Genomic DNA, 21559 nt, shown 5'->3' on the forward strand with positions numbered 1-21559 from the left:
TAACCTAATAACCTAATAATTTTCATTTGTGATTTACTTATTTATTTTCACGAGACAGTTTTTGTTCTGAACGAGAAACCTCGTACCATTTTGATCTCGCGAGATCGCCTGACACCAGCCTGGAAGTGTGCACACGACCGCACGCCAAGGACAACACACATCCCCAGACCAGTGAAACAACTTTTCGACAGAGGTAGCTATCCCTTTAGTAGAATATACTACTTAAATACTACACTATTGACTGCCAGGCCAGGTTGTTGTTTTTGTTGTTCAGCATTTTCAACACTTTGCAATGCAGTAAGAAAAAAACAACAACAATCACAACAAACAGAGGAATACAGGTTGAGGCTGTCTTTCATAATCTACCATCGATACTCAGTCTTTGTGCCTGGTACATTTCCACTGTTTACTTCTCTGGTCATTGATGTTAATTGGGTTATATTGCCTCTTACTGTTCTGTAATGCTCCTTTGTACTTTCTTCCCCTGGGGTTCAATGTCATTATTAGTGTCTTTCATTTTATCCCGCTCTGCAGGCCCGATTGTCATCTTAGGGTTTTAATTACATCTTTAAATGCATGCTGGTGCATCCTTGAGGTGCGTTTTAGAAGAAAAATGTATCTGGGCTATTGATGCATAATTTAAGAGGTTCTGCTATGTCTGAGGCATTCTGGGTTGCGTTGTCAGTCCTGTCGTATGATTCCAAAAGGGTTCTTTAACTCTGCTGGGAATTTAAAAATCAGTCCGAAGAATTTCTAAAGAGACAGGTGTCATCTTGTTTTTCACCTGAACCAGTCTCTTCTGTCCTACATCTTTTTGCACATTTCAAAGGGTTTCGGATCAGAGGTGACCTACTTCACTCAATTGTTAAGCGATTGTTCGCAATTCATTGATGCAACCTACTACACTATTAACACAGAGCTGTCACGGGAGACGATTCAATGGGCAAGTCAAAATCACTATTTTCTACATCCATCAGCATAACTCACTACTCCATTGTAGGACATAGTCACCAGCCCAGGGTGTCTAACAGCTGCACACTGCCTGGTCACCTGAGTATTTGACTGACAGTGAGGTGTGACAGACATTTTATGAGTGTGACTGTTTTTTTGTGTTCTGATTAAGAGGCAGAAAGGCTTGAGAGGTCAAGGAATGGGACAACGCGAGAAAAAAGTTAGAGCTAGAGCTAGAAGAGCTAGAAGGACAAAGTGAACAAAAGGACATGATGAACAAAGAAAACAGATGATGGTTTGCTGTCACATGGGAGCAAAGCCGCCAGAAATAGGAAACTGCCTCGGGAGACATGCTCCTTGCTAAACAGATTCGGTTACAGACAGTTCAGTTCCAGAAAGTAATATAAGGAGATGTGATGTATTTAGTGATAATGACATTCAACATTAAATTACATAGCTTGAAACCAAATTCTATTCCATCAAGTTGTAATCAGCATAGTTACAAGCAGAAGTGATATTATGAATTTTGAAATAAATGTTAACTAGGAATTATATTTAAATTAAATTGCTGGCTGTGTCGTGCTGTCTGCAAACATTTACAGTAATTGTTACTTCACATTTTTCTATATTGAGAAAATGATTACCATAATTTCCTAACTATAGAGCGCATCGGTCTTTTGAATCTTGAAATAAATGCTTTTTTTCCCCAAAACAGTGCGTGTAACACGGCTAGTTAAACAGTGCAGAACAGTGCATTAATCATGACTGGTTAAACAGTAGCCTACCATAAAAGTAACTCATCCTCCTCCTCTTCACAACTGAACAGCCTCATAATTCCTTTGTCACACACTTTGTCAGTCTCTCTCCCTTTTGTTGTTGCTCTCCGTGTCTTTTATCTTGATGTAAATTAGTCCTGTAGCTTGAGTTGCCCTATTCATCACGCCGTAGTATAGCCTTTCGAAACCCGTTGGTGATTGTGTAGCGTCCGAGGTGTAGGGCGTGTAAAGTAAACTCTTTTGGAGCAGGTGTGCTGGCTCTGTTTATTCAACTCATCATGTGAGCACAGCGTATCACAACAACAGTCACCTTTATAACGTCATCCATGCGCCCTACTTTCCAACCTACGCTACGTCAAACTGTTATAATAGTGACAATTGGTGGTCCGAGCAGTCCAAACAGAAGCTGTCGTAATTCTACACTTGATCCAATTTACATAAGATTAGCCAGATCAAAAAACGATCGCAGATTAAGACTTCAATACGTGATATTCCGGTCCACTTCACTACTTCCTGAAGCTGCACTCTAAGCATCATGGGAACTGTAGTTTCAGCCTGCATCACTGTACAAGCCGCAGGGGTCCAAGTGTGCGAAAAAAGTAGCGATTCATACACCGAATATTACGGTACACTTTCTTCACATTTTCTCTGTAGTAGTTATTAGTTTGGGGAAGTTGAATACAATATTAACTGTTAATATACCTTAAATTGGCCTTTCCCACCTGGGGTCGCATCTGAAAGTGTGTTTCCCAAAATTCAAAAATATAGTGCACTATAATTTGTGAAAATATCTGGCGTCACATTGGACTCTCACAGCGCAAACGGTTTAGCTGACTCACACCAACCTAATATTTCAGGAAGGATGAGAAAGTCAAAAATTCTATTAAAAGACTTGACAAAACAAGTCTTTTCTCTCAATTCACTACACCAGCAGACACATGACACCTAAATCCCTACAATATTAGGACGTAATGCCTCACTCATCAGGTACAATAAGAACAGTTAAGCCTAATCCGCTGCACCTTGAAAGCTTATCAGTCATTACTGTGGATTACCCACTTACAGAAGATTACATTCATGTTGCTACACCATTGTCTGCTAAATTTACCTCAGGTTCCCTAATGTAGTTTAGTCACTTATCATTTTAAGCCTGCCTGGGCTGAAATCCTCCAGCATGCATTACTTTAAGTGTATCTTTACAAAGACAGAGGTGACAGGTGTTAATCCTGATAGTGTATTGATGGTGCATTAAAATACTGAAGAGTAATGACTTTTATGAACAGCTGGTAGTTACCTGCCCGTGGTTCAACCGTCTTGTTTCCATTTTGGTCCATAAAAACAAACCTTCCTCCAGTGAAGTCAGAGCCGTAGTCAGACAGGTACAGAAGGGACGTGTAGTCAAATGAACCATACGTCACCTGACAGAAAGCAAAGGGAACATAGAATTTGATTTTCATCATTTGAAGGTATACATACACTTAATGGTGACTTTCCCTTTTGTTGCAAAAATATAATGAGCATTTAATCTCGCACCTCACAGGTTTAATGCACCACTGGGATCAAATCACCATGTGAACACACAATGTGATTGTGAACACACATTCGCAAAGTTTCCATAGTCGCACACCCCTGCAGACATTTGGCCTGAAGACCTGACTCCTGCACACTTAAAAAAAAATCTTAATTAACTTGAAATATAGAACATAAGTAATTCGGGTAAAAAAATATATATATATATTCAGCATGGTCAGATTTTGATACTTTGACATGAGCACTGACAAATGTTTTTTTTCCAGTCTGATGTTGGGATCCGAATGTTTGAATGAGTTGAATTTGAGCTTCACTTTTTTTTTGTCCACTTAGGATTGCCATGATTCAAATCTGCATATTAATTAATTTTAAAGTTTAACAAACATGATAAACCAGTATCTGAAGTATACAAATGCAATACACTGTACTGTAATTTCCAGTGGATAAGCCGCTACTTTTTTCTCATGCTTTGAGGTTTATACAGTGATTATACAGGCTTATACAGTGATGCAGCTAATATGTGGTCAGGTTCTGGTCTCGCAACATCTCGTGTACTTCCCATGGTGTCGGGAGGTCCATGCAGTAAATGTCTGAAGAAAAGACACTTGCTTCAGGTATTCTGGCATGAGAACATGGCAACACACCGGGGCTGCTCGAAGAGTATGTCCGACTACAGTGCACCTTGCTGGACCACGCCAGGTGGCTCCACCTGCTCTCTATACCCTGCTTCCCCTGACCAGCGTGGTGGCACATCGGCTATTTGGAGTGTGTGTCCGACCACAGTGCACCTTGCTGGGCCAGGTTCCATGTGCCTTTGCAAGCTCATTCAACAAGACATCTGGTCTTTCAAAGCGAAGGATCAAGACAGCAATGACAGCACGACTTTGCTGGTGGGCTACTGTTTATGTTTAATATTTGTGTCTAACATTTCTGTGTACTAAATATCCCGTGTCATCACATGGAAACATGCGGCTTATAGAGCGGTCCAGCTTATCCTTGCACAAATCTGTTTTTCTCTTTAAATTGTGTGGATTCATCTTAAATACCAGTGCGTTTTATAGTCCAGAAACTACAGTACAAACAACTAATTTTGGGGGGAAATACCCACTTTCTCATCTCGTCTCTCATCTAGACACATACACACAGTGACATCTTTCCACCACTGAGCAATGCAGAGATTGGAACCCCAATATAATTGACATTTTCAAGGTTGAACACTCAATGCACAACGTAATCATCAAACGTATTTACTCGTACAATGCACACAGAACAATAAACAATTTCATACTCTGTCTCCTGCGTTTTACCCTGTTCTTTCTGCGCTGTGCAGGCGCTGTGGGGCATTCAAGCACACTTGTAATTGTGAGTGTTAGGCGCTAATTGTTTTTTTATTTGGATTCACTTATCCCCTATGACAATTGGTGTACCCCACTTTGGGAACCTAGGACTTCAGGCAAAGGTAAGGTGGATTTAACACTGATGGCTGCATTCCATTTTGGTATACCAGACCCCACACTTGTGCAGGCTTGCTTAATGAGACAATTACTGACATTGGGGTAAAACACTCAGCATGGTTGTCTTCTCATCTGTGCTTTTCCTGCTATAACAAATAAGACCTACAAAATGCCCCACAAAGAAATTTCCAGTCACTGCACATGCCTAAACTAAACCAAACTAAACTAAACTACAGCCATTTGAAACATTAAGACTTGTGTTTGTGTGTGTTGCTATAAATTCCGGTGCTGGGAGAGCAGAGTGGCGGGCGGACCGGAAATGACGTCACGAGTTCAGAGTTGAGTTTTAGCTTGGCGTGGGTTACAGCAACAACAGTAGCCCATGTTTTTATTATGGACTTTTAGTGGGGATTATTGCACTTGTTGTGAGATAATTCAAACCTGTAATAAAAGCCTGTTGTTCAAGATCAAGTCTTGTGTCTCACCAATCATTACTGACACCTAGTGACACGTGTAGAATACTACACCAACATCTTTGAATGTGTCTTTTGAATACCATATATTTAGGGATGCTCCGACCGATTGGCATTCAGTATCGCCCGATTTCCATAAAAAAATCATGTGATCAGCATATGTCGCTAAATACCATTCAACGTCGATCACAAAAGCTGATCACCTGTGGTTAGTACTATTGAATTTCTCTTGGAGATTAATAAAGTATCTATCTAACTATCTATCTATCTATCTATCTATCCATCGCAGCCCGTAGCGATGTCTGCGATCTTGCTCTAACTACTTAGGTAACATCCTCCTCCCACTTTCCTTCACACTGCACAGGCGGGCCAAAACCAAACCAACACGTCTGCTGTGTGGAACTTACCTAGCTACATGCCATGAAAAATATCTCGTGGGGGGTGGCACATTAAAATCCTTTAATTTAATACGTCATTTGAAGAACAAACACTTGACAAAGTTTTCGAGGCTCACGGCGTGATCGTGAGTCAAACGGCAGCTAATGCAGCCAAAACGCTGGACAACAGTTGCCTGTATGTGTGTGACAATCAGACTGCTAAACTAATAACCCGAAAAATAACCTAATTCATCGGACGAGATGACCAGCCTTTGTCAGCGGTGGAAGACACTGGGTTCACCGACTGCTCTCTCAGTTGGAGCTCACCTACGTGCTAACTGGAAGTCCTGCTAGAGCCCCCCACTCCTCCCTTTTTTATTAACTATCAATTTTTAGTAGTAATCACCTATTTTTTGGGGCCCCATGGCAGTTACGGAATCTTGCAATTATCCAGATTTTTCCCCCTTATACCGACACCTCTGGCCAATAGCACTCATCATAAATAAATTGAAAAACGTATAATTAATCCATGTGATCGGTATCAGCCGATTTAACTCATGTATGATCGGAATCGGCAGCATAAAACCCTGATCGGGTTTATGTATTTTATGTATTTTAGTTCATTTATCCATTTATTTTTATGCTTGAAAATGCTTAATTCAGGCAAAAAAAAAGTAACATTTGCTTAAGTGTGCGTACGTTTTGACTAATAATAGGCCTTATTCAACCACGAAAACCAAAACGATTTATTAATTAATATATTTTTTGTTAGAGCGAGGCCACAAAATTCGAACCATGAAGTGGCGAGGGACAACTGTGGTGTACTTATGACAAAGTTTGTTGTTTGTTTATGTGGCATAAGCTCTCGATGTGACAACTTGCACCTACAGTATGTGAGACTAGTTGCCCCCCTGCACAGTTGGGTACTAATAAAGCACACAGTACATGAGTTAGCTGACAGGAAAGCAATAATCATTTGAGCCTTAAGGGTGAATTCAGGGTGTTTTCAGAATACTGAACTTAGAATTCGTCTTCTTTATTCCCATGACTGCAGCTGTGTCAGAGATGTAAATAGTGTGACATCATTAAGTGCTACAGTAAACAAACAACAATGAGAACTACTGTACATATTAGAACATGTTACCTATTAGCATGTATACTGATGAATGGGTAACATTTTGTAAGGTCTTTGAAATGTTTAAACTCTACAAGTACGCCGCAATCATGTTTTGGTACGTACGTATCTCGATTTTAAAGTCACGGTTCAGTTAATTTTTGATACAGTCTTCTTCTTTTCCTTTCGGCTTTTCTCTTCAGGGGTCGCCACAGCGAATCAATTGCCTCCATCTAACCCCGTCTTCTGCATCCTCTTCTCTCACACCAACTACCTTCATGTCCTCTTTCACTACATCCATAAACCTCCTCTTTGGTCTTTCTTTAGGCCTCCTGCCTGGCAGTTCCAAACTCAGCATCCTTCTACCTATATATTCCCTATCTCTCCTCTGGACATGTCCAAACCATCTCAGTCTGGCCTCTCTGACTTTATCTTCAAAACCTCTAACATGTGCTGTCCCTCTGATGTACTCATTCCTGATTCTGTCCTTCCTGGTCACTCCCAGAGAGAACCTCAGCATCTTCATCTCTGCTACCTCCAGCTCTGTCTCCTGTCTTTTCCTCATTGACACTGTCTCTAGACCAAACAACATCGCTGGTCTCACCACAGTTTTGTACACCTTTCCTTTCATATTAGCTGAAACTCTTCTATCACACATCACACCTGACACTTTTCTCCACCCGTACCATCCTGCCTGTACACGCTTCTTCACCTCTTTTCCACACTCTCCATTGCTCTGGACTGTTGAACCTAAGTACTTAAAATCCTCCACCTTCTTGATCTCTTCTCCCTGTAACCTCACTCTTCCACTTGGGTCCCTCTCATTCACACACATGTACTCTGTCTTACTGCGGCTAACCTTCATTCCTCTCCTTTCCAGGACAAACCTCCACCTCTCTAGCTTCTCCTCCACCTGTTCCCTGCTCTCACTGCAGATCACAATGTCATCTGCAAACATCATACTCCATGGAGATTCCTGTCTAACCTCGTCTGTCAGTCTGTCCATCACCATAGCGAACAAGAAGGGGCTCAGAGCTGATCCCTGATGCAGTCCCACCTCCACCTTGAACTCCACTGTCACACCTACAGCACACCTCACCACTGTCTTACAGTCCTCATACATGTCCTGCACCGCTCTAACATACTTCTCTGCCACTCCAGACTTCCTCATACAATACCACAGTTCCTCTCTGGGCACCCTGTCATAAGCTCTCGCCAGATCTACAAAAACACAATGCAGCTCCGTCTGGCCTTCTCTGTACTTCTCTATTAACATCCTCAAAGCAAATACTGCCTCTGTAGTACTCTTTTTTGGCATGAAACCATACTGCTGCTCACAAATGGTCACTTCTGCCCTTAGTCTAGCTTCAACTACTCTAAGGTAATTTTTGATACAGTAATGGAACAAAATGCAAAATGTATAACTGCTTAGGTTTAACAGTTTTTTAAAAATACTGCTATCAGGTAATTTGCCAGTAAATAAAATTCCACTCAGGCAATTTTGCCCTGTAATTCAGAAGCGAATGCACCTTCTAATGGGATGTCAGCCACTGCAAACATTTCTACCAAATCCTCAACATATTGTAATGCCCACACTTGTGGTTAAGGAAGACTTAGTCGTTGATGCAATTCCAACTGTAATGTAATATATTTCTTATGAGACCCTTATTTTGTTTGCATAGTTAGACAGGATGTGGCTCTCTTATTTTGAAGGCCGGAAGTGTGTTGTGTGTGTTGAGAATGTGTGTTGACAGGCAAGATCAGCTGGGGTTAAGACAACGTTTGCGAGCATCGTAAAACGCTCATTTACATTAACAGGTGGTAGAAGACAACACGGTGGAAACACATCCATACAGCCTGAGTTGCACACACAAAGCCGCAATAGCATGCTCTGCTAAACTAAGCAAACTAAGCTTCCATCCATCAGTACACCTCTGAGCTCCATACCAAAAAACACGAACACTTTCACCGGTGTCGAAGCGAAGCCATGGTCATGAAAGTTGTGTTAGTAAATTTTCCTTTACTCCACTGTGGTTTCCTAATGCCGTGTACAAAACGTACATTGTATCACGTCACAGTCTAATTTGTGATTTGACACCCTAATAGCTGTATGATCGATTGGGAAGAAAATTTGCTATCAAAAATGTCAAGACCATTTACATTTTAATGAGTGCGAGGCTAGCCAATTAGCCCCCAGAATGTCTGCAAAGACAGATGGAGCAAGAAAGGAGCAGGAGCAATTCCACACAAAAAACAATAAGACAGCAAAAAAGCCAAAGGACACCTCAGAAAACATTTTCCCCATACAACACATCACAGCACTCAGTGCTTGTTGGTTGTCTGGCAAGGTTACATCAAACATGATGTTAAAAATCACCATTCACAGTGTTATTTGCTGAGAAAAGGCCTTAATCAGGCAAGCATTGAGCTCATAACATTAAAAGTTTTCACTACAAGAAAATCATTTAAGTCATTTAAGTCTTTATTCAAATCTCAAGATAAAGTTTCAAAATGATCTACATTCTACTATAAAAATTAGCAGCAGCCTTATATTTCAAATAATGAAAAAAAACATCCCTACTGTCCTACATACATTAGGGAATAAGTGTGATTTCAGCGGGAAACTCCAGAGACCCAGGAACCAACGTTATTGCAGGAACTGGGGAAGAAATTAGGTTCTTTGCTATTTTTATGGGGCCCTGGTTGAGGTGTAGCACAGTGGAACCTTGGTTAGAATCATTAATTCATTCCAGAAGGTCAGACGCTAACCAAAACGGATGTTAACCGAATAAAATTTCCCCATAATGTGAATCCAATTAATGAAATAATGTATGAAAGGGATAAATGAACATTTAAGGTTACTTTTACTTTAACACAAGATGTGATTCTTTATGGGACTGAAAACCGGAAGGTAGTGGTGGCTGATCTTGCTGCCGCATCGTGTATTTGAACAGTCTTCAATGAAGGTCAAAGTAACCTTAAATGGTAATTTATCCCTTTCATTCAATATTTACAGGTATATACATTTAGAATTTAGTTTTATTAATGTTAAACTATAGCTCTAAAACTTTAAAAACATTACAGAGTCAACCGCTGATGACATCATAGACAGGCGACGTAACGTCTGGTACTGGCTGCCATTTTGTTTAGCCTGCTAGTAGTATGCTAACAAGGAAGGACGTTTTGTGACAATACATTGAGAACACATGATGCGTGCCATATTGTACGCTAACAGGAGAATGCACTCAAATAGAGGCAAAATTGTGGCATAAATTTTCAACATTAACCAAAAAACGTGCTAACCAGGGTGTATGCTAACCGAGGTTCCATTGTGCTTTCTAAATAACTGGGAACCTTTGGCCGGGGTTTGCAGTACTGAACATATCTGACTGGATGAGCATTTTCTTTCGCCGGTCATGACTGAAAAAGTGCTACGAAACATTTACTTCAAGATATTCGCAAGGTTTATCGAGAGCTGGATGACAGATAAATCCCTTGTTACTGTGACTTCTTAAATGCTGCAACATTAAAGGGTCACTGATATGATTCATCAACATTGCTTAAATATGTTATACTGTATGTTTGTAATTATGTTCTACATTGTTCAATTTTTTAAAGCGAACAATAAATTTGCAAAAATTCCATTCATAGTTCAAGGCATCAGCCATGACGAACTAGCTCTGACAGTTCAGCCTCATTTCCGGAACTAGCATCATCTGTAATATCGCTCAGGTAAACAAACAAGGCAGTGTACGACACATAGGATGTTTGCAGTGATTATAGCGAAGATTTGAGCGATGTGTCAATAGTTTGAGGCGGAAGAAACATTTGGAGATGAAATAGAGAATTTGCAGAACATAGATTTAGGCTGTAAGACATGGAGATGAGTGTAAATTACTCTGGAGTTTCTTATCCTTTAATTATTGTTGTAAATCTGTTTCTTAATGAGTGTAAAGGGGTTTTCATAAACTCTTTTATTGTATTGTACGCCGAGGATGAATGTTTGCTGTCGTAGCTGCCGCCCCCCACAGTAAACATATCGCTGTCAAAAGATATTTCTGCAGTCTTGCCGCTATTGTGGAATAGTGCTACATTATGTAAACAACAAGAGTTACTGTCGTGCGAACTTTGACGTAGTGGTTGTTCTTCGTTGTCTTGTTTTTTTTCCTGTGTACCGGCAGAATAGCATCCTTTTTCAAAATGCGTTTATACCGTACTTTCAAGCCACATGCTTCTTGTAAACGTGTTCCTTCAAAGCAGTAGTCAATGAAATGATCACTGCAAAGAACGCAACCCGACGTGGGGGTCCATCTGTCCCTCCTACTCTGCACTTGCTTCGTCTATTGTTGTCTAAAACCGTCCTCTTTTGGAGAAGAAAGTTTACAGTATCACTCGGATAATCTGTGACATCCACAAGCAACGTTTTGGCATGACTGCTATTTTGATAAAAAATATACTGAACCAAGTCAACAATCTACCTCGAGAAGCATTTGTTTACCGTGCTTTAGCTGAGACGTGTCACTCCGATGTCGTCACCCTCGTAAATACGGCTGAGCTGCATGAACTATAAATGTAATTTATGTGAATTTACCATTCGCAAAGTTGATTCATCATGCAAGGGACCCTTTAATGTATGATTGTGCTATGGTTACCCTAGCTGTGTGTTAAGCCATTCGGCTTGCTAGCTAAAATGCAGCAATATTAGCAGTTTGCTAACCACTAATTAGAAATGGGTCTCGTTTTAATTTTTTTCGGACAACGGTGCCGAATCAGTCCTTTTGAAACGGTGCTGGTGCCGAAACGATGAAGTTGAACTATTTAAATTAAAAACCTTCACGAGAGTGAAGCCGCAAAATTCGAACCGCAAAATGGTGAGGAATGACTGTACACAAAATGGTAGGTGATGGACTAAGTTTGTACAGCCCAATCAAGCATGTTACTTCTGCAGCGTCATCAGCCTGATTTATGTAAATGTTCCAGGGATCTCGCGACTGTGAAAACGCAAAAGACAAGTAAGTCACAAGGATTTTTTTAGACCCAGGAAGTACAATTACCAAGAAATAAAAGCTCCTGGACATTTGGTGGAAAAGGGACTTCAGTTACTGGTTGCGGGAAGCAAATGTATGTAATAATTTGAATAAGATGCAGAGGCATAATTGAAAATAGTGGGTTTCAGCTACTCCGACAATCAAATCTCCAAAGTCATCACAACAATTCTGGGAATGAGTAAAACCAACCAGTCTGTGTAGAGTAAATTGGCTTTCATTTTGGTCAGCACCCAAAAGCCATTCATCTATCCATCTACAGCCATCATTTTCTACACCGGTTGTGGTCGCGCATGTGCTGGAGCCTAACCCGGGCAGACTTGTCGCCAGTCAATCGCAGGCCAAACAACCGTCCGCACTCACATTCACACCTATGGACAATTTAGAGTTGGCGTACCAGGAGAAAAAAACACGCTATCACAGGGAGAACATGCTCCAACGCCAAACCCATCAATCCATCAAATACCTTATCTATGTGTGGGTGCCAGTACTCGTCGTGTTGGGTCTTGGCTGTTGAAGAGTTGATCCTGGAGAAGAAGGTGGGCTTGGTGAGGTACATCAGACTTTGGTCCAAACCAAACGTCTCTGAAATAACTCTTTGGATTCGCTTGCGTACATCTCTAAAAGTGAAAAGAACATGGCAGAGGTTAAGGCAGCTTTCCTTGTCAAAGGGTTGTCTCAGCTGCAGTTAAGCAGCTACATTTTCAATATTCAATTTCTTCATTATCATAAAGGTAAATTGGCTTTCACTTTCCACTTTCAAGCTACTAAAAGCTTTTAGACCCGTCTCCCAAACAAGCATATAAATAAAGTATGGGTGTGCATTCTGCTGCAGGGTATAAAGGGCATAAAGAGAAACAGATTACTGAACACTTTTGATTCATTAACTCATTCAATCCCAGCCATTTTCCAAAAGACGACCCCTTCAGTACCGGCCATTTTAGACGAATTTGACTGATCTATCAAGGCACACAGAATAATGTGTTCTATTGCTATGGAAACATGTAACCTACCAAAAGAAAGATGAGACTCCTGTCTTTCATCAGCAAAAATTGTTTCTACCTTTTTCCGTTCTTTAGTCATCAGCAGTAGAAAATAGGTAAGTATCAGGAAAATAGCAGTTCCTGACTAGAAAAGGGAGACAGCTTTTTCTTTTTGTGAAAAGATACATTTCAAGCATAACTTTCACTTTGACACAGATATTTTTTGCTTTTCTGACAGCTCAAATGTCTAAGCCTAAACATAAACCACACAAAAAAGGGTTGTTTTACATCAAAATAAAATGTATTTACAAATATAACACCATGAACTATTTAGAACTTTCACATTTGGAACAGAACGATGTGTGTGCATGTGTGTGCACACGTGTGGATGCGTTAAAATTTCCCTACAATGCGTCGCCTTCTGCACGCTACATTCCTCCACGCTCTCTCAATCTCGTGTGATTTGTCCGTTAAACATGATCCCTGACGAGCTCTTATCTAATGCACTTCTGCCACCTTGTGGCCATTTTTATGGCTTAAAAGAGCTCTGAAGTGTGAACGCATCAATGGGGAGTTGCAACATCACCTCTTTTTGCCTCTTGCGCAAAAAAACGTAAAAGACGTATAAATGCATTGTTGGGATCGGGCGTTCAGGATTCTAAACTTATAAATACTTCTTTGGTATTGATGACTTAATAGCTGTTCAGTTAAACGTCTTTTCTTTGTGTATTTTTAGCAGGAATTGCTGCCAATCAAATGCTTCTTAAGCCTTAGACTCTGTCCACGTTTTTCTGATCAAAAATCTGATCAGTCAATAGTCACATCCACAGGGGAACAGATCACTGGGTGAAAACAATGTTATACGTAAGGTACACCAACATGTGACATTGGACACACCAAGACCATGGTAGAACAAAGAACACACGTGCATGAGTGAGGTCTGTCGTGTTCCATTAAGGTGAAAGACAAACATATCAGGAGAATGTCCACTGAGAGAGTCCAAATATTCTGATGTTGGCTTTTCAGCAGCGTTACACACTCGGTCACTTCTGGTCATGTGACGGCAAAGTAATTGTTCTTAGAAAGTAGTGTTTTGCTAGTCCACACGGCAAAGACAAGAGAGCATTGTTAGATTATACAAATGCCGTTTCAGGACACCCAGCATGCCATACAGATGAAAGGCTGTAACAATAAAACGACCTGAACCTGAAGTGTTCCCGTGTGACCAGGCCCTTAGAAAGTTCAACATCAATTAAAAATCTAATCTAAAATCTAAGGCTCGAATTACATGACAGTTATGTTATTTTGCTCCATAGTCACAGAATTCAAACATGGGTTATGGCTATGTGAAAAGAAAACGAAATCCATCCATCCATTTTCTATACCGCTTCTCCTCTTTAGGGTCGCGGGGGGATGCTGGAGCCTATCCCAGCTGACTTCAGGCGGCAGGTGGGGTACACCCTGGACTGGTCGCCAGCCAATCGCAGTCACCACATGGAATTAAACATCCACTGATGGCTATCAGCCTCCTCTATAATAAATGTACAAATCAGATCTACTCAGTCAATGTGAGCCCGACGTAATCAAAATGCTGGTAAATCAAAGCTACAGAGAAACAATAGTCAGCTAAATATAGTCTAAATATTGTACATTTTTGGTGCACAGACAAAATAAGGAAAAATGTTTTCCAACAGCAGCCTGAGGAGTAATGCTGAGGTAAACAGGTGTGTGGGCGTGAACAGTCAGTCACTGCCAACTGGATGTAATATTTGAATTGTCTATGTAGTATTATTTATTTCCATGTTGTGGTGCCTGAAGAGGAGAGTGAAAAAACAAGGATACTGTATAGGAGATGAGAGAAGGTATTTTTGTGTCTACAAAGAGGACTACGGTCGAAGTGCAGTGCAAATTTGAACGTTACTGTAACCTTGGTAATTATAGTCAAAATAAGCCACACATGAAATACAATGGATCCCCACACAGTCGCAATTTTTGGTTAAAAAAAATATATTTTTTTTATATTTTATTTTTTATATATGTGATTTCACCACAAAATGGTTGCAGTGATGAAATAGCAGAAAAATATAACCTTAAAGTCAGAAATGGGACACAAATTTGAAGAAAATTCAAAGTCCACCAGCGTGGAACGGACTGTGGAACTGTGGAAATAAAAGGAAGGACTGCTTTAAAAGGTAAAGGTTATGTGGTCACCTGTATAGCTGGAAATCCTCTTGTGTGAACACTTCCTGGATCTGATCCCCAAAATACCTGGACCCAGGTTTCCAGATGCATACAAATCCAGGCAGGGATCAGAACAGGAGACACAAAACACAATGGTTGTGTAAAAGAAGGCAGGATCTGTTAGCATAAATTAAAGAATAATCACATGCAAGGTTAATCATGAGGACTGTGCTGTCTAGGTCAAGTAGATAACACTGTTTACAAGAAACTGGTTCCTGTGAGGAACAGGTGAAGGGTGGGGTGATTAAAATCACCCAGATAGTGTTCTCTGAGGATCCTGCCACCTGCCTAGTGGAATGACAGAGAGATGGGAGGAATCTGAGAATGAAATTAATGAGGGTGTTGGTGGACATGAATAGTGGGAAAAAGGAAGGAGAGGAGCAGATGATCCCAATACGAATGAGATTTTGCTGGCAGTGACAAATGGGTCCGAGTATGGGTCACTGGACCTGGAGGTGATAGCTCACAAGAGCCAGCATTTCAGGAAGACTGATGAACAACTATTTCGGATGAACAAACCCCTGCAAATGTTACATATTATGCAAGACATTCCAGCAGTCAAATACAGAAACATATCTCAGAGGACAATATGTAAAGATAGCATATAGTGTCCCACCTGTAAATGTTAACAAATTGTTTCCCCATCGACAATGCTCCTGAGTGCAGGTCCAAGATGGAGGCCTTATAAGGTCAAAACAAACAAGGATTACAACAAATGAATCAGTACATACACAGCATAGTCATAGTTGCAAATCTTTAGTGTTGTTAGTGTCACACAACCTTTTTTTCTCAGCAGTTAGTGTCTTGCTTTCCCTAACACTCAATAAATAAGCCGATCATTGGCTAAGAGGGAGGTTTGCTTGGAATAGACAGCAGGGGTTAGGACATGACACCCTGCAAATATCTGGCTTGTCTTTTTCGATGCCAGAAGAGCACAGCAGAACCCAGCACTGTGCTCGTTCTAAGAGTGAGTGAGTCACTTAAAAAAATGTGGTAAAAAAATTCCACCCATTTTCTATACCGCTTTTCTTCAACAGGGTCACGGGTAAGCTGGAGCCTATCCCATCTGAATGCAGCAAAATGTAAACTGTCAAATTATTTCTTTATTTGATTCACCCTATTACTGTATAAAGATATTATTGATATTGTGAGCCATGTATCGCGTGTCGTATCATGAGGTTCCCCGAGATTCACAGCCCAACTCCCAATACTTGATGCGGCCCAGCCTCACTCAGACTCTACCTCCAGCAGCCCCCAGGAAAATTGTGTTTGAGACCCCCGCTGTAGATTATTTTTAGCATTCTATTAAATATACCAACACTGATTGTTATTCCTCCATAAATTGACTGACTGACAAATATTGCGATATTGCTTTTAATGTATTTGAGAACACTAGTGTATTCAATCATGGCAAATAAAAGAAGGTTCCGGTGGATGATGTCATTTTCGCAAGGATCTGTGCTATGATAGACAGTTATGATGCAAAACTTATGTAGCAAAGATGTGGGCGATCATAGAGCCACAATGGCTCATTAATGCAGTCCCTGCTATCTAGAGAGTTGCCTATTATGCGAATCAGCCAAAGGCAAAGCCACAGAGAGTGCAGGGGAAAAATATTATCAATATCAATATTATCAGGTAAATATGACACACATTTTATACATGTATCTTATCGAAGATTAGACCATGCACAGGAAAATATATTTTTTAAACTCTACATGTCAGCAGGTTTGGGGATAGAGCCAAGAGTAAGAGTTAACCTTTGAAAGAAATTCAAATTATGTGTTCCACAGATCTTGCAGTCCAGAATCTGGCTCATTTTTGCCAGTGTGGTATTTAGTACACCACGGGTGCCAATTATGTCAATCGCGAGCTACCGGTCGATTGTGTGGGTCGTTCACATAAACATCTCTTTGTAGAAGTCAAGCAAGCAACTAATCTTTCCCCCCAGAGACTGCAACCACCACCCTCAGGCCAGACTTGGTGCTATGGTCCCCTTCACTAAAGGTGGTCTACATCATAGAGCTCACGGTCCCATGGGAGGATTCCACCGAAGAGGCCAACGAACGAAAGAAATTGCGCTACACAGATCTGTCAGCAGATGTCACTGCCAACAACAAGGATGGAAGGCCAAGGTCTATCCAGCTGAAGTAGGATGCAGAGGTTTTGTGGCTTCTTCTACCATGAGGCTTATGAAAGACCTTGGCATTCATCAACAGGCGTTAGTGATGACCTGGTGGGCGGGGCAGTTTTTTTTTTTTTTAATCTAAGATCGGGACCTTACTGCCTAGCTCACCTCCCTCCACTTTCCAGGCACTACTTTACTCATGATTGGGCATGGGACACAGGCTCAGGCTTGATCACCATGTAGTTGGCCGCCTTTGATGAGGCTGTCTAGTGTTGAAAGACCGAAACACCCACTGACTCAAAGGTACACTACTCTGATGATGTGTCCCAAAATTTACATCCTTCCCATGGCTGAGATAAAGTTCCCACTGTCAACATCCACGCCTCATGTGGTTACCATCTATTGGCACAAAGGACATTTTCCATCAAGTTCTGTGTATTTATGAAATTTCGTTTTTATATATTGCATAATTTGAAAGCAGCTACATTGTTACATAAAATGTAGTTTAGTCCCTTGTATTAAGTCTAGTAATGTGATGCATGTTTTGATTATTTATTTTGTTTGTGGTCAACATTTTTTCCACTTTGTTAGCTTCAGCATTTGTCTTTCAACTCTTTGCAAATAGTCAGTAGCTGCAAGTATATCGGATATCGCCTTTTTTCAGCCCACCCAGCATCTGCGACAGCCCCAAAAAACGATCAGTTGGGCCCTGGTGCCTACTAACTTGGCACTCGACCGAAGCTACCTTTGACAGACTGGGTAGTCAAAACTCTTCCTGGGCATATAGCCAGAGGTGTGAAAAAGTGTTTGCCCCTTTCCCGATTTATTTATTTGCATGTTTGTCAGGCTTAAATGTTTCAGATCATCAAACAATTTGAAATATTAGTCAATGACAACACAACTGAACACAAAATGCAGTTTTTAAATGATCATCGGGGGTCATCAAGATGTTTTCTGGAAAAATTGAGATGAGCCTTAATGTTCTTTTTGTTCTGCAGTGGTTTTCGTCTTGGAACTCTGCCATGCAGGCCGTTTTTTCCCAGTGTCCTTCTCTTGGTGGAGTCATGAACACTGACCTTAACTGAGGCAAGTGATGCCTGCAGTTCTTTGGATGTTGTGGGGTCTTTTGTGACCTAATGGATGAGTCGTCGCTGCTCTTGGGGTAATTTTGGTTGGCTGGCCAATCCTGGGGAGTTTCGCCACTGTTTCATGTTTTCGCCATGTGTGGATAATGGCTCTCACTGTGGTTTGCTGGAGTCCCAAAGCTTTAGAAAGGGCTCTATAACCTTTTCCAGGCTGATAGATCTCAATTACTTTCATTCTCATTTGTTCCTGAATTTCTTTAGATCTTGGCATGATATCTAGCTTTTGAGGATTTTTTGGTCTACTTCACTTTGTCAGACGGGTCCTATTTAAGTGATTTCTTGATTGAGATCAGGTGTGGCAGTAATCAGGCCTGGGTGTGGTTAGAGAATTTGAACTCGGATATGATAAACCATGATTTTTGTTCTCCCTTAATAATAAAAAGTTTCATTTTAAAAAAACTGCATTTTGTGATCAGTTGTGTCGTCATTGACTAATATTCCAATTTTTTGATGATCTGAAACATTTACATGTGACAAACATGCAAAAAAAAAAAAAAAAAAAATCAGAAAGGGGGCACTTTTCACATCACTGTAGCTATACCCCCAACATTTGAGGCTGGTGAACTGCTATAAAGTCAAGCCATGGAGTCAGGTTCTGTTTTTAGATACACGGTAATAATCCCCCAAAAACGACAGAAAAGGAATTGAAAAGTGCAATGTGTAAAGACCTATCCAAAAAAAGTCATAGAACTGGAGCCAAATCTGGTTCCATTACAATGCTGGGCCTAAAATAACTTAAATAACAACTACATAAATTATAAAAAAGAAATTCACTCCCAATGAGAGACATATTAAAAAAACAGCAGAGAAGTGTGCTTGTTGCTCAATCATTGTTGGTTCCTCAAATTTTAGTTGGCAATTTACTCACTCCTCCCTCGGATCCAGCTAGTTGTAGCCCCCTCTCAGCCAGCCTGTGCAAACAAAATCAAATACAATTTAAAAAAAAAGGTTTTAAAGTGCTTCACTCAACCCACTGAGCTAGAAAGCAGTGAAACTAAAAATATGGAGATGACACACTATTTGACAGTATTCACCTCTTGAGGACCTGAGCTTCCTCCACTGTCACCACACCGTCTGCGACAGCACGCCCACACTTCTGAGGGGTGCATCCTAATGAGGGAGACAAATACAGACAGGAGTTGCAAAATTATTGAATTTTATGTACCGTACATGCAATTTCCACAGGAGTTGGTGGGCAGAAAGAAGTGTTTTCAAAAGTGAAAGGAGTTTACAGTATAGAAGTTCTTCTAAATAGTCACAAAACCAATCATTATCATCATTATTAACTATCATCATCATGTATATTGGGATCAACTGCTGGAGAGATTGCAGTGCGCTACCTTAGCTTTGTTTATCTGAGCTTACCTGTGGCAAACCGCAAACCTGTCATATTTTGTATGTGTGGGTTCAATCAGATGGCAAAGCTTATTCCACAGTGCCAGCTTTTTATTCACAACCTCAAGTAACTGCGACTTTCCGGTCCGCTTGACAACACTCGGGCAACCTTAAAACACAAAGTCCTGTAGCCGGTAAGGTTATACCTTCAAAATAAAAGCATGCCAGTAAAAGAACACGCTTTCACCAGTGTTTTAAAAAACATGACATGATGTCGTACATTTCTTATGACACAAACCAAAAAGCTTAGTTTTACCTGTACACAAACAAACACTGAGTTTTGCTTCATGGCCAATTATACAAATTATATGATGACATCATTTTGACTCCGCCCTCCCGGAGCCCACCACCAGAGTTAAACAGCAGACCTGTGGGGAAACACTCGGAAACAGTACGTTTCCTTCACTAAATTAGCCAGACTATGGTTTCTCCAGTTATCACTTCAGCGTGACATTGCTGTTTATATGCACTGCGATCAATGGCCATGCGCTATGTGCCTCACAAACCGCTGGATGCTCGCTTATGGTAAAAGTTTGGCGTTACGTCACACATAAACAAAGCATCTTGGCCAGTGTAGCCAGATTCACCGATCAGTGGGCTTGTTTTTTGTAAGGATGCTTGCCAATTTTTTGGGCTTATTTTCAGAGAGCTAGTCACTTGTTTCTCTTGCGAGACCTGGCAACTGTGTCTCTGCTGTAAATGTGCATGAGAAAATGCATGAGAAGGAATTATACGAGCTACATCGTGCTGTGCTATCAATTATGTATCATACGCAAAACAATTACCTGCAAGACACAACTGTTGCCGTCTATTCAATTTATGACAAGCATTTTGACCTGGATGGCTAGCAATTTGCGCAAAAGCAATACAGGTCACCGCAATGTGATGGCTACTTTTTACATCACAAAGTACAACCATTTAGCTTCCTCCATTTTAATACCCACTAACGATAAACACAGTTGTGTCATGAGCTACCCTGCAACAATTTATTTAGATCGTAGCTAAAGTTACATCACCAAATATTGACACTTACTGTATTAGCATGAACTGTTTACAAGCAACAACCACGGAACACTGACACATATTAGCTTGAACCGAGACTAGCAATGAGTATACAGTCAACATTTTGTAATTTCTACACCATCATGACACACTTGGCCACGATTAATTCCGGGTTACATCCCGCCGTGAAACCTGGAGTGTACGCAGAATGCCAGCTACAGTAAAACAACAGGGCAGCAATGGGCAATATAAAGTGATGCCACACATTTACCACAGGTTTACCTCTGGCCCTATGATTTCCACGTTTCCGGAATCACAGAATTGGCCAATAAAAATGTAATCGACTGTTAAACGTGGAATTTGACATAATGTGAATAATGGCGTAATGCTGTCATCCTGAGAAGGAACGTCTGTGTGGGGAAGTATTTCCCAGGCGGACCACTCAATTGTGGCGGAATCTCATCACAAACACTAGCCCACTTCCTCCCGAAGTAAACATTTCGAGATGGCGAAGTGAAACATCGGCAAAAGTTGCCAAAAAAACTTTGAAACTCCTCTCTTACGGATCATGGATGGAAGCTAGCGGGGTTAGCTTAGTTTAGACTCAGGCTGTAAAAGTGTGTTTTACAGTTTGTGTTTTACTGCTTGTTAAGGCAAACAAGTGTTTTACGATGCCCGCTGACGTCGTGCAAGTTCTGAGCGAAATAAGGATGAGAGGCACGTTTATTCTTGCTCCCAGCTCATCTTAACCATCAACAGATATTCTCAACACATACAGCACAACACACTTCGGGCCTTCAAAATAAGACATTTTAAAATTAGAGCAGTTTGTTGAAGATCCCATTAGAAAAGTCATTTGAAATACTATTGAGAAACTGATAATATCTATTAATTTTTAACAGTGCTGTACAGACTGGACTCAAAAGGAAATGCAAAAAATGGAGA

The 21559-nt window shown here is 40.7% G+C and overlaps 1 protein-coding gene across 3 annotated transcripts in view; it reads right to left on the reverse strand.

The window, feature by feature from the left end:
- uts2r2 (urotensin-2 receptor 2) overlaps positions 1 to 21559 on the reverse strand; it is a 37300-nt gene that overhangs the window by 11162 nt on the left and 4579 nt on the right. For all 3 annotated transcript variants that reach the window (XR_008566801.1, XM_054760171.1, XM_054760183.1), the window contains exons 3-8: positions 19252 to 19327; positions 19086 to 19128; positions 15561 to 15625; positions 14915 to 14971; positions 12187 to 12340; positions 3022 to 3145 (exon numbers count right to left, since the gene is read on the reverse strand). Coding sequence is in view for 2 of the 3 variants with exons in the window: in XM_054760171.1 (XP_054616146.1) it covers positions 3022 to 3145; positions 12187 to 12340; positions 14915 to 14971; positions 15561 to 15625; positions 19086 to 19128; positions 19252 to 19327 (519 nt within the window). In the remaining variant the exon portion in view is untranslated. The remainder of the gene's footprint in view (positions 1 to 3021; positions 3146 to 12186; positions 12341 to 14914; positions 14972 to 15560; positions 15626 to 19085; positions 19129 to 19251; positions 19328 to 21559) is intronic.

This window comes from Dunckerocampus dactyliophorus, chromosome 2 (genome assembly GCF_027744805.1).
Source record: "Dunckerocampus dactyliophorus isolate RoL2022-P2 chromosome 2, RoL_Ddac_1.1, whole genome shotgun sequence".
NCBI lineage: Eukaryota > Metazoa > Chordata > Actinopteri > Syngnathiformes > Syngnathidae > Dunckerocampus > Dunckerocampus dactyliophorus.